General features: G+C 41.4%; 1 protein-coding gene across 5 annotated transcripts in view; it reads left to right on the top strand.

Annotated features, from left to right (window-relative positions):
- Positions 1-13,292, top strand: part of MYO1B (myosin IB) — a 107,337-nt gene that overhangs the window by 72,376 nt on the left and 21,669 nt on the right. For all 5 annotated transcript variants that reach the window (XM_050976969.1, XM_050976967.1, XM_050976968.1 and 2 more), the window contains 6 exons: positions 6,025-6,129; positions 7,591-7,653; positions 8,398-8,598; positions 10,906-11,132; positions 11,741-11,941; positions 12,973-13,066. In XM_050976969.1, the coding sequence (XP_050832926.1) occupies positions 6,025-6,129; positions 7,591-7,653; positions 8,398-8,598; positions 10,906-11,132; positions 11,741-11,941; positions 12,973-13,066 (891 nt within the window). The remainder of the gene's footprint in view (positions 1-6,024; positions 6,130-7,590; positions 7,654-8,397; positions 8,599-10,905; positions 11,133-11,740; positions 11,942-12,972; positions 13,067-13,292) is intronic.

Here is a 13,292-nt window from a genome sequence, read left to right as displayed (position 1 = left end):
TGAGGGAATAGGTTAGAAATGTGAAGAATGCATTTTCTTCCTTTTGACAAGTTAAGAGTTGTGTTAATTGTCTGTTTTTAGAGGGAGGTAACCAAATAAGGGGCAGTAACAATTGAAAATGCCTTTCTGAGGTGTTTAAGGCATGAAAAAATAGGGGAGCTGTTTCCACCTTCACCACAAACTCGTACAACAGCTTGCTCCAGCTGCTGCCTGGCTGCTTTGCCTTTTTCTATCCTGTTGATGACATGAAGGATGTTTCAGTTTCAGAGCATCCTGAGCTCTGAGAGATTGCTCCTGGATCAGGGTCCTCTTCCCCAAAGGATTATTTTACAGGAGAAGGGTCTAGACCAAAAAAAAAAAAAAATCTTAGGAGGAAATTGACTTATCAGGATCTTATATTATATATATATTTTTTAAGAATCTTGGAACCCTTTCTTCATGTCTTGCCTTTGGCTCTAACTCTTCCATGGATATCTGTTAGTTGCCCTAATCTCCAGACCATAATTTCCAGCTGCTCTTTCTAGGCTGCCTAGCTTGCCACAGATTTCCCTTTTGAAATTGTCCAACCCTTTGCTGATGCCCATAAGTTTATCAGATACTGGCAAGCAGCAGTGCCAAAATGTGTGTGCCCAGCCCCTCTGCCTCTTCTGCAAACCCCAGGCTGGTGGGAAAGAGGAGAACTGAACCTTTAATCTGTAATTGATTAATCTGTAAGTGTTGTGTGAGAGAGGAGCTTTACAGAGAGGGACCCTTGGTTGGACTCTGAGGTGCCAGGGAGTTTTTAAAATGCTGTTAAAGCAATTCTTTCCTGAGGTGATGGGATGCTGAAAGCAGAGGTGCCTCCCAGGAAGCTGACCACCATTTAACTAATTGTATTGCCATGGAAGTATCAGAGAGGCTTATTTTGCAATGTGCAGTTTTATGAAGTGAATCCCACTGGCTGGCTGTTTGCAGCAGAGGAAATGCTTGGAATGCTGGAGCAAAAACACTCAAATGTTCTGCTGCAGGTTGTGAATAATGATTTGCCCTACAGCAGCTGTTTGTGTCCTAGCAGAGGAGTGGCTCTGATAACACAGCAGGCTCTTGCCTGGCTGTAATTCCTGTTGTTCCAGGACTGTAATTATCAGGTTGGCTTTGTTGAAGTGATGGTACCTGGGTTTTCCCATGGACCACACCTGCACTGCATTCCCTGCAGTTTCTCATCTCTCCAGGTCTGAGTGTGGTTCAGACCTGTGTGCCTGGACAGCACAGCTGGGAGCAAGGTGGATTTCAGGGGGCCTGGTTCTCTGCCTGGCACACAAAAAGGGCTGAAGTTGGTTGAGCTGCACAAAGATGGGAAATGGATAATCCCCAAAGCTTTGGCACAGATCTGTCCTGCTTCCATGAGGTGCCCCGAGACATGGCTTGGCTGCATGTAGTGGAATATTTGTAATTAAAATGTGTGCCTCTCTGGTTCTTTGCATGTACAGGTATTTACACAAAAACCCAGTGCAGTCTGGTTTACAGGAAATAAGCTTGATTGCTCAAATGTTTGTACATGTAAACAGAAAAGAAAGGGATAAATATTGATAACGTGCCTTCAGTAAAATTGTAAAAAATATTGAAAATTTCTTAGAACTGAGTCACATTATAACTGGGTCATTGCTTTCTGAGATTAAAATAGTATCTTTTTCATTTTCTTTAAATGCAGTTTTCCCATTTTGCTGATTTTAACTTCCTGGCATTTATATTCCTTAGTTTCATCTCATGAACCCGTGTGCTTGTGTGGTCATACCTAAAACCCCCTATCCCCAGACACCACAGCAGCATATAAATTGAATTTGCTGCTTGGTTTCACTCTTCATTCCACCATTCATCTCAGGGAAGTCAGTATGCTGGTCTTTTATCATCATGGCTTTTGCCATCTGGCTTTTTCTCTGGGGGCCTGATGGGACTACTTGGGGTCACCTGCCTGTGTTAGGAGGCAGTCAGAGACTTCTGATGCCTGGAGCTGTGTTGATATTTAAAACAACAGCTTGCTTTCTGGGGCTATTTGTGACAGAGCAGAAGTATCAGTCTCTGTATGTCTTTTTCCCCTCTCACATCAATGTGAAAGTTCATTTTAGTGACATCAGTGCTGTGGATTTCAACAATGACTTGAAATGTTTAGGGTTTCCTTTGAAAAGATGCTTTTCCTTTAAATGCATCTCATGTATTATTTGAGCTGTGTGTGCTCACATAATGTGTTTGAAAAGTGTTGCTGGGCCCCTTTTTGTCAGTGTGGTTGCAGACTGAGCCAGGTGTAGATTTTGGAGTTGGCTCTGAGCAAGAATGGTGTGATGAAAGATTCAGGAGGGAGAGGAGGCCTTGGGAAACACCTCCAAAGGTGTGACACTGAGCTGTGGTGTACCTTGGGTTTGGATCCACATCACCTGCTTAATCTGGGAGAGACGAAAACCACAACACCTAAAGACTTTGTTGGGCAGGTGGAAGTTAAGAATTGATTCCTGCCTAATGGAAAGGTTCCCAGATTTCAGTTTTAGCAGGTATCACAGTTGCCTTAGCTTTGGAAATTGTTGGGAAATGGGTGCTCAAAAGTGAATTTGAATTCTCTGTGGGGAGAGAAGGTTAGAAAGTACCAAGTGTTGACAGGAAAGTACCCTGGTTTAGATGTTTTCTGTTCATAAATCTAATGGAGATCTCTCTGCCTAACTATCAGTGAGAGTTTTAGCTTTATTTTTTCCCTTTTTTGGTTTTTTTGGTCAGAAATATTTTTGCTTGTTTCACATTGGTATTTTACTGGTATAAAAACGTATAAAGTCAGCAACAAACCATATCTGTTTTTTTCATACCCATGTGGAATCTTTCAAAAAAGGAGTTAGGTGAGATATTAAGCACAAAAGAATATTTTCTGTAGGACTTTCAAGCTCCTGTATGTAATAGCTAGGGCTCACAGATAGAACTTTAGAGGTAGTTTATATAATCACTTTATTTTTGCATGGAGAAGAATTTTTTTTTAGAGTTCAAAACTTGCTATTCATGAAATCCCAACCATGAAGGTTGATAAAGAATGAAGCTGTATGACACCATTATTTATGAAGTGAGAACCATGGTGAAGTAGGCTTTGATTTTTGTCAGTGAATTTTTCCAGTCCCCTAAATTTAGTGCTGCATCTGATAAAAGATTCAGAGGATAAGCTGAGGGTGGTTGGTTGAGCTGTGCCTATAAATTCAGCATGACTTTAAGCCTATCTCAGGTGACATTCTGTTTTCCCAGCACCTTTATTTAATTTGAGAGGCTGTGGTTTTACATTCCCTGAAGGTTTTATTTTGCATTCCACAGTGCTTTCAAAGGCAAAGTCAGAAAGCTGCTATTAAAATGCAGGGATTGAAGTGATGCCCTTGATATTAAAAATATCAGAATTACAGCCTGGAAGAGAAGATATGGTCTTAATTTTGGGGGTTTTTTTTCCCTTTTAAAATTTCCTAAGAACGTTTGATAGCTCTTCCCCAAATTTTGGGTCTGAGTGCACTGCTCCTGTGTTGGTCCAACCCCTTTGTGTCACTGAGCAGGTAGCCTCTGATGGCTGTGTCCCTCCATCCCCTGGCTCCTGAGTGGGTTTAGTGATGTGCTGTCACTGATCTGGGTTATTCTTTACTGCCTTCTAAAAAATAAAATGTCAGAAGTCCTTTAAATCCCTTCTAATTCTGTTGTATTAATTTCTATAACGCCTTCATTAAAATATTGGAGGGGACAACTAATTTGTGAATGTTTTTGTGAATGCTTTGTGGAGCCCTGACATAAATTAAATCAGATATTCATTAAGGGAGAATAAATGCACACCCTCTGTTGCCTTCCTTAGAATTGCTTAGAGACCAACACTAATTGGGTTTTTTTGGGCATGGCTTTTTAAAACCTTTTCTGAAGTGTATTTCATTTACCAAATGGCTTCTGGTCTGCTCAGAGTTAAGTGCTTTGAGAGTTTCAGTAATTTCAAACATTTTCCCCCATTTTCTTTGCCATAATTAACTGTTTTAGCCTTTTGCTCTGTATTATTCATAAAGAACAACATTGCTGCTGCTCTTCAATAACTTTTTTCCTGGAATAGCAATTTTCAGTGGCTTGGCAATGTCAAATAGAATTTCACAGCTCACAGTGAGCGATTTGTGGAGAACTCTGTGGATTTTGGTTTGCCTTTTTTTTTTTTCCTTTTTTTCTTTTTGGCAAGCCATAAATATCACAGATACACAGCAAATCAGGAGAACATCTAGCAATTACTGTAATGTATTGTTAATGACCTTTCAGTTAGGTGGTTTAGCTGGGTTTTCTGTTCAGTTTCCATCCTCTATTGATGACCTAGCCTGTATAATTTGTCAGTGAATAGTCCTGCAGCCCTTTTAATCAGAATACCCTGCTCTTCTGGAGCAGCAGTCTCTCTGAGTTGGGTGGCATGTGCCTGGCAGGAGGATGCAGAGTGTGTTTTACCTTTTCTCTTTGTCTGGGTGATGTGGCTGTTGGGCTCCTTTTACTTCAGACTCAACCTATCTGAAGTGATGGCCTTGTCTGAATGTGTCAAGCAAACTTATACTCATTCTTCCTCTATTTCCTTCCGCATTCTCCTCCTCTCTTGCACAGATTTGTCTGCCCAGGGTTATAAATATGGTTTTAGAGGCAATCATTACCTGGGGATTCAGAGACAGGGCAGTGCAAGAATGCTGTTCTGTGTTAGGCTCTGATGTTGGTTTATTTGGTAATATTTAGACAGTGCCTAAAGACAGACTCACCCACAAAGATGTCATACATAACATTTATGTAGTACTTTGCATTTTCAGTGATACAAAGATTGATCTACTTGGTATGCTAAATAAATGCTAATAGATTTATCTGTGTTGTTATGGAAGTAGAAGAAGTACTGACTGCAGTTTATGTAATTTCTTTTTCAACAGAATGCTGTAAGTATGGCTTGTTTGCAGTGCTGATTTTGCTGCATGCCAGCTTTTAACTCTCTCATCTAGAGCTGTGCAAGTTTTGCAATCTCTGAGTGATAATTGCAGTTGGTGAGAGGGGCAGCACTTGTGGCTGAGGAATTTTTGGTGATCAGCTATGATTTTGCTTCATTTAAAACTAAAATGATAGAAGTAATCTGTGCTACCTCAGTGTTTTCTAATCTGCTTGTGTGTTCTTAATCTCATTTAGCAATCAGATCCTCAATTCAAACATTCAAATGATTGCCCTTGCCTTCGGTGATAAAAGTTCTATCAGCCTCATTTAAGCTTCACAGGTAGTGTCCAGCAGGTTATTTGGGAGTTGAAAAAGGCAGAGAGCCAGGTCACAGGCTGTGACACTGCCTCCTTCCTGTGCCCACCCCTCCTGCTGGGGTCTGCTCCACTCCCTGGTCCCTTCTGCAAAGGGTCACACGTCTGCTTGCTCCCTAACCCGGTTCTGGATGAATTAGCCTGCTAGAGGAATTCCAGTCAATGAAGCTCTTTTGTTTCCCACCATTTCTAGGGGCAGTTTGTAGGCAGGGAGGAGGTGGGTTGACCTCTGGAGCCAATAATCTCTTGACCCAGGCTCAGCTGCAGCTGGAACAGCAGCCTGAGCCTGGTTCTGTAGGGAAATGGGATGCTTTATGGGCTGCTGAGTGGAAAGGAGCTAATGCTGCTGTCATGATTTTATTTATCAGACCCTGCAGGAGTCTGCATTTTACATATGGGGACAGATTAGTGCAGGCAAAACTTTGGCTGTTCATTTCCTGACACCACAAGTGTCCTTGTGACTCGCTCAAAGGAATCAGTGTGGAGGCAGCAGGAATAAAACCTAGAGAGGCTTTTGTCCCTCCAAGAGACAAAGCCTCAGGGAAGGATTTGGTCTGAAATTTCTGAGCTAATCATGATCTCAATCAAACATTACTCCAGCCATCACCTCACAAAACTGGAGGGAGTAGTTAATAGAGTGGCTTGTTGACCTGCAGCTGCTGCAGTAACTCATCCAGCTGGGTTCCAGGCTGTTCACACAAAGCAAACTCAAACCTGTTTCATCTGACAGGACAACAGCTTTGAGCAATTCATTATCAACTACTGTAATGAGAAGCTGCAGCAGATCTTCATTGAGCTCACCCTCAAAGAAGAGCAGGAGGAATACATCCGAGAGGTAATACTGGAATGGATCTTCCCTCAGCCTCCTCCCCTTGTCCCTGCAGAGACACACAGGCAGGCAGGCTGGAACCATTTTTCAGGCAGCAGAGGCACTTTTAGACCACAGGGCTGACACAGAGCATGTTTGTGTGGGGCTGTGTGGCAGTCACATGAACCAAAAAATGTTGGTTTGGCATTTGTTTCCCATTATGAGTTCTCCAGGTTAAAAACCAGACCCAGCTCTGATTCACTCGTTGGCTGCCATGAGTGGCAGTTCTGAGCAAGGGCTAATGGATTTGTTAGAACTCTAATATCACTTTCTGGTGTTAGCACCATTACCCTGCAGCCTGGGTTTTGGATTATGTTTGGGGTGCACCCAAAACCAGCCACAGCCACTCCTTCAATTATTGGCTAAAATAATAGCACACAACGTGAAAGAAACTGCAAATAGAGTTTGGTTCTAGTGCTCTTTCAGGTAGATACTGAATGGGGCTGTGTGAGCTTTATGGATAAATTTGGGATGTCCTGTGGAGCCCAGCCTCTGGTGTTTGATATTATTCTGTGAGTGAACATCAAGCTCAAGTTTTAATAGGTTTTAGCAGCGCTCCCCATGACACACAGAGCTCAGACAAAATACCAGCTCCCAGCTGGAAAAACTGGCACACACTGCCTGCACTCAGACTGGATGAGACCATTGTGCTATATAAACATCTTTAAAAATTACATAAAGTTCCTGCCTTACGATCCTGATAACATGAAATTTTAGCATCTCTTTTTGATTTTGCATTCAGTGGCGAGCCATCATTGCTGCAGTTTGGTTCTTGAGTGCTGTTTCAAATGCTCTGAGAAAAGTAGACTGTAAGAAGTACCACAGAGTGCAAATTAGGAATGAAATTAATCTTTTCCTTCTTTCAGTCCTTTGCCCTACCAGTGCTACCTCGTGTTGCTCTGGCATCTCATCCTGGAAATTGCATCCCTGATGTTTGAAAAGAATTGAGATGCTAAGAACATCTGAACAACTGTCATACCCTGGATTTTTCAAATTGTCTTATCTAAATTTAGCATCTCTTTCTTCCTCCCATTAAAAAAAAAAAAAATCCCAACAAGGAGGAATTAGAGATGTTGATCTCAGGAGCTGCAGGGACATGGGCTGATTCCCTTCTGGCCAGTGGGAGCGTGGGCAGCACGGGAGGAGCCTGGCCTGGAGCCAGGGAGTGCATGGGAAGCTGACATGGGTGGGGGAAAGGAATGGAGAGTGGCTTTGGCAGCCACTCAAGGACACTCATTTTGTGCAGATAATGTTAGTAGTAGATGATTGCTTTTTTTTTTTTTTCCCTAATAAATGAATTGTTGGTAAGCATGAGGAATTAAATTTGAAGGCAGTACCATGGTTAACTGGAATATCATTTTAATTGCTCAGGGGAAAAGCTCCCTCCGTTGTTTTCCTGTTCATACATTTATTTATATTTTCTTGTAGGGGATTGAATGGACTCATATTGAATATTTCAACAATGCTATCATTTGTGACCTAATAGAAAATGTAAGTTGTATTCAGGATCCTCTCTGGATTATTTTTAATGCATGGATTTAATTTAGCTGTGATGTCTGTATGCATCCATATGCACTAAATTTTGTGAACATGCCAGTTGTTGTATTATTCATCTTACTTTTTGTAGTAGAAGTTTATTTTACTAAAAAGGGTTTTTTTTTAATAAGCTATATTACTTTTGTAGAAATATTCAGCAGTAGCTACACTAAAAAAAAAACCAAAATAAATCAAATAGCTCTTAAATGTTGTTTACATTTAGGGCTGTTTCCAATAGCAGATATCACATGCTGCATTGTAATTAACATTTCTTTTCATGTGGAAGCTAGAAAACTTAATTACATGTTCCTGAGTGTTTGAGGTATTCAAAGTACTTGTATATACTGAGAAGACTTCCAATGCAAGAAAGATAAAATTCCTTAACAATCAGGAGAGAGCAGTTTTTAGCCATTAACATGAAATACATGGTGATTTTACCATTAACTGGATACTTTCAGTGAAGTTGGAGTTGCTGCAGTCTGAGTAAATGACACAAAGTTTCAATGTGAATTTCGGGATTCAGATCTCACAAAAAGGCCTTCAAAAGTGCAGTGTTGGAAATGGTCATGAGGTAAAAAGACCCGAACTTTGAGATGGCTCAAAGAATGTTTCCTGGGTAGCAGAAGTCGAAAAAGTGAACGGTCTCCTTTTTGTGCTGTGATGGAAACAAGTACTGAAGCTCTTGCTTTGAAACTTCAGAACCAGACTGGAATCCTGGCCATGCTGGATGAGGAGTGCCTGAGACCAGGAACAGTGACTGATGACACCTTTTTGGAAAAGCTGAACCAGGTCTGTGCCACTCACCAGCATTTCGAGAGCAGGATGAGCAAGTGCTCCCGGTTCCTCAACGACACCTCCCTGCCCCACAGCTGCTTCAGGATTCAGCATTATGCCGGCAAGGTACCTGCTGGAGGGAGCACCTGGGCTCTGGGGGGCTGGTGGAGCTGACTGAGTAACCCACACCAGTCTTCATCTTGTCTGCCTTCAGCCTAGAATCTGGGGTTTGGGTTGGAAGGCTTTAAGAGATCTTGGAACGGTTTTGGTTGAAGTGACCTTAAATATCACCCAGTTCCAGACCCTGCTACGGGCAGGGACACCTTGCACCAGAGCCCCATCCAGGCTGGTCTTGGGCACTTCCAGGGATGGGGCAGCCACAGTTTCCATGGGCAGCCTGTGCAGGGCCTCAGCACCCTCACAGGGAAGGATGCCTTCCTGCTGCTGTACCTAAACCTGCCCTGTGTCGGTCTGAAGCCCCCACCCCTTGTCCTGCCACTGCAGCTCTGGCTGAAATCAAAGCAGCTCTCCTTCCACCAAAGGAGAAACGTGCCCCATGTGCTTTGGTGCTGCATTGGGTCTCTGGAAATAAATCATCACTCACAGTGATAAAAATTCATGTGCATTTGTTGGCAACCTATTTTGGAAAGCATGCTCCTTGTCACTGAACTAGCTGCAGTTCTTAGTCACATTGTTGGGAAAATGCAGTTTTTGTACATTTGAAGGAACTGAGTTTGATACTCTGTGTTTGAACAGATGCAAGAGAAAGTTATGCAAGGGCTTGCAAACATTTCCATTTTACAAATGTTTATATTTGCATTTTTCACCACAGGCAGTATGAATAAATACAAGTCTGTCAGCTTTCAGTGTGTAATCCACTATGACTTTTTATTAATGAAAATCAAAATAATTAAATTTGTAGACTGAAGACAATCTATTCTTTAAAAATTGAAAGTAAATGTAGGGTTGAAATTATACCTCTTGTCTGAATCTGCTGAAGTGATAATGTCACACAGCCGAGAATATTTGGAAAGAGTTTCATTTCCCTGGGACTGCTTGATGCATTTTGAAATTTTCTCAGTCTTACAATTTTGAATGGTTCAATAGTTTTTTCATTCAAAATAGTCTTGGAAATATCAGCCTTTCAACCTTTCAGGCTTCTGAATTCTAATTCATAATTATTAAGAATAATTCAGAATATAAATAAAAAAATCAAAACAACTAACATTAGCTGCCAAGAAGAGTTTCTAACTGCATATAATCTATACCTAGGTGTTTATACCTAGGTGTTTCTTTGGTTGTCAGAAATCCAAGTGGATTGAAAATAGCCCAGTACTGTGAGAAGGACTGTGCACAGATTGTGTCCTAGCAGGCAGGGAGGGCCTTTGATTGTGTCAGGCATTCACTTACCCAGCAGAGTGAATTCCTCCTATTTTGGGAGGAATGTTGTTTTCCCATCCTCAGCTGAGAACATTTTGATCTTGTCACTGGTCAACAAAAGTTTGACCCTCCTTTTAAGAAATATAAGTAATTTCATGTGAACAGTTGTTTTGGGATTTTTGTGGTTTTTCCAGCAGTGGCATTTACTGCACCTGTCAGAAGCAGAAATATGTTCTCCATAGTGCTGCCTACTGAATTCCCAGTACCTTGCTGCTGTGTAAAATACGTGCCAGTATTATTTTCATTCAGTGTTCTGTGCACTTAGCACATACCCAGGCAGCACTGAGAAATCATGGATCTGAAGGAGGATCAGTTTTACCAGCCAGGTGACTTGTCACAATTAATCAAATACATTTCCTACCCTCAAAAATTAAAGAATTCAGTAGCAATCTGAAGTTCCTCTGGCTGCCTCCTGGGTACCCAGCTGCAGGTCAGAGCTTTGTACTCGTGCTTGTTATCATTGGACTGCTTTCCTGGTAAAAGTCCTTTAAAATAACAGTCCCCTGGGGGCTGCACAGCTTGCTGCTTGCACTAGCAGCAAGAGGTGATATTCCATCTCTTATTTTAGTTAGGCAAGTAATGAAAGCATTAGTACTTTGAAAGGAAAGGGTATTTTTGTTGTTTTGGCTCAAAAGAGAGGGAGAAAAACCTCGTCAGACAGAAAAAAAGATAGATTGTTTTGGAGTCTTGTCAGGTGGTGGTGTGTCAGAGTTATCATGGAAAAAGGGTTTCTTCCACTTCAGAAACCAGAATTGATTGACACAGGGAACAGTTGGCAGCATAAGAAAATGCATCTTTCCCAGGTAGCACATTCACAGACATTTTATCCAACAAAAAGCCATCCAAATGTCAGATTTAAAATGAAAGCTGCAATATCCCTTGGTTCTTTTGGACAGTGTGTAAGGAGGAGAAATCAATTTCTTGGGTCAGTTTTGAGCTGGTCTGTGTTGTAGTTCAAAACCTGTGCTGATGAGACTCTTGTCTGTTGTTCAGGTGATGTACCAGGTGGAAGGATTTGTTGACAAAAATAATGATCTCCTGTACCGTGACCTCTCCCAGGCCATGTGGAAGGCCAACCACTCCCTTATCAAAGCACTCTTCCCAGAAGGAAACCCTGCTAAGATCAATCTGAAGAGACCACCAACAGCAGGGTCACAGTTCAAGGCTTCAGTTGCTACCCTGATGAAAAATCTCCAGACAAAAAATCCAAACTACATCAGGTAAATTCCCCAGTGCCAAAGACTTGGTGGATTTGTTTGATGAGGTTTGTGGTATTCGCGGGGTGCCCAGGATGAAGGAGGAATTGAGAATCTGGCTCCATGTTCTTGGAAGGTTAATTTATTATTTTATGTACTTATATTATATTAAAGGATGCTATACTAAACCTATACTGAAGAATAGAGAAAGGATACTTACAGAAGGCTTAACAAGAATGATAATGAATCTTGTGACTCTCTCTCCAGAATCTGACACAGCCTGACCATGATTGGTCATTAAGTTAAAACAATTCACATGAAACCAATCAACCAACCACCTGTTGGATAAACAATCTCCAAACCACATTCCAAAGCAGCAAAACAGAGGAGAAGCAAATGAGATAACATTGTTTTCCTTTTTCTCTGAGGCCTCTCAGCTTCCCAGGAGAAGAATCCTGGGGAAAGAGGACTTTTCAGAAAATATGATGGTGACATAGGTTATTTAAAAAAAAAACAAAAAAACCCACAACAACTTGATGTCCAAGGATACACAATTGAAATGCACGGTTTAAACTCACCATGATAGCTGTTGGCATGTGCACAGAGCTGTCCCTTTTGGTTTTCCTGTGCAGGTGCATCAAGCCCAATGACAAAAAGGCTGCACACATTTTCAACGAGGCCCTGGTGTGCCACCAGATCCGCTACCTGGGGCTGCTGGAGAACGTGCGCGTGCGCAGGGCGGGCTACGCCTTCCGGCAGCCCTACGAGCCCTGCCTGGAGAGGTACAAAATGCTCTGCAAGCAGACCTGGCCCCACTGGAGAGGGCCAGCCAGGTAGGCAAACAGCAGTATTCCTACATGTCCCAGGTGAAGTTCCCGTCCTCCACACATCCTGAGGTGTTAACTGTGCGTACGGTGCAGAAGGAATGCAGTGCAGACCTTGCTGATCTGGGTCTGAAAGAAAGGGTGTGAGAGAGAGATACTGCAGGGATTCAAAATTACTGGGAGGGCTGCAATGATCAGGAGGGCTCTTACCTTTAATGACCAACTTTCAAAGTGTAAGAGCACTCATTTTGTTGGAGACAGCCATACAATCTTCCTCTGCCCTTTCAGGAATAACTTTACATAATGATCAGGGAACAATTACAAGATAATGCCTCTTGCAAATCAATTCTATTAAATAGATACTTTTAAATTGCATAGTCTTCACATTTTATCCACATTTTATATTTTGCAAATAATACCTGGGATGGGCAAATAAGCTTCTATTATTTCTTTCTACGTGTGGCCACCAAAAGCAAGATTTAAATATCTTTCATAATCGATTAACATCTTTTAGCTACAATATGAGTCTTTAGGTTATCAAGAGAATGGTGGCAGTGCAGTACTGGTAACAATAGCATTGCAATAATCAACACAAAGATCTGCACAGCTCCACTTCCCTTTTTTCTGTTGGTGTTCATAAAATGCATTTGATGAGAATGGAACGCTGGCATTTGTCAAACTTGTCAGTCTTTGTTTCACATTCTGACATTAGTGTGAAGCCTTCCTTTTTCCTTTCTTCTGTTTTTAAGTAAAATAATTATAGATGTAAGAGGAAAAAATTGGCTGTTGCTGATGCTGTAAAATAAAATTTGCTCTTTTTTTCATCAAATTATTCTGAATCTTTCCAGTGATTATTCTTGCCTTTAGCGGGATAAACTACTGAGTAAATGAGTTAGGTTTTCAATCTTCTTATGTCAAGCACTATTTAAAAGTTTAAAATATGCTTTCATATACTTTCCATAAATTAAGCTGTGCATATGTAAACTAAGGCATTTGCGAGCTGGGGGTCATGTTTGTTAAGCTCATTTCCTCCTTCTTAGGGCTGGAGTAGAGGTGCTGTTTAATGAATTGAGAATCCCTGAAGAGGAATTTTCATTCGGTAGATCAAAGATATTCATCCGCAACCCAAGAACAGTAAGTGAAAAATGTTTTCTGCAAAGTCAAGCCCTCTCTTGATTTTGCTTGATTCTGCAAAATCAAGCCCTCTCTCATGAGGACAGCATCATTATTCACTACCTGGTTCCTACAGATTTTTCTCCATGCAGTGCTTTGATGTATTGCTATGACCGTAGCATTAAAAAAAGTGATTTTTAATGTTAGGCCCGTTAAAATCAATGTGAATCAAGATTCTGCAATAGCT

The sequence above is a fragment of the Serinus canaria genome, chromosome 7, assembly GCF_022539315.1.
Source record: "Serinus canaria isolate serCan28SL12 chromosome 7, serCan2020, whole genome shotgun sequence".
Classification (NCBI taxonomy): domain Eukaryota; kingdom Metazoa; phylum Chordata; class Aves; order Passeriformes; family Fringillidae; genus Serinus; species Serinus canaria.
Note: the sequence above shows the minus strand (reverse complement) of the source record. Positions and strands in the feature narration are given on the sequence as shown.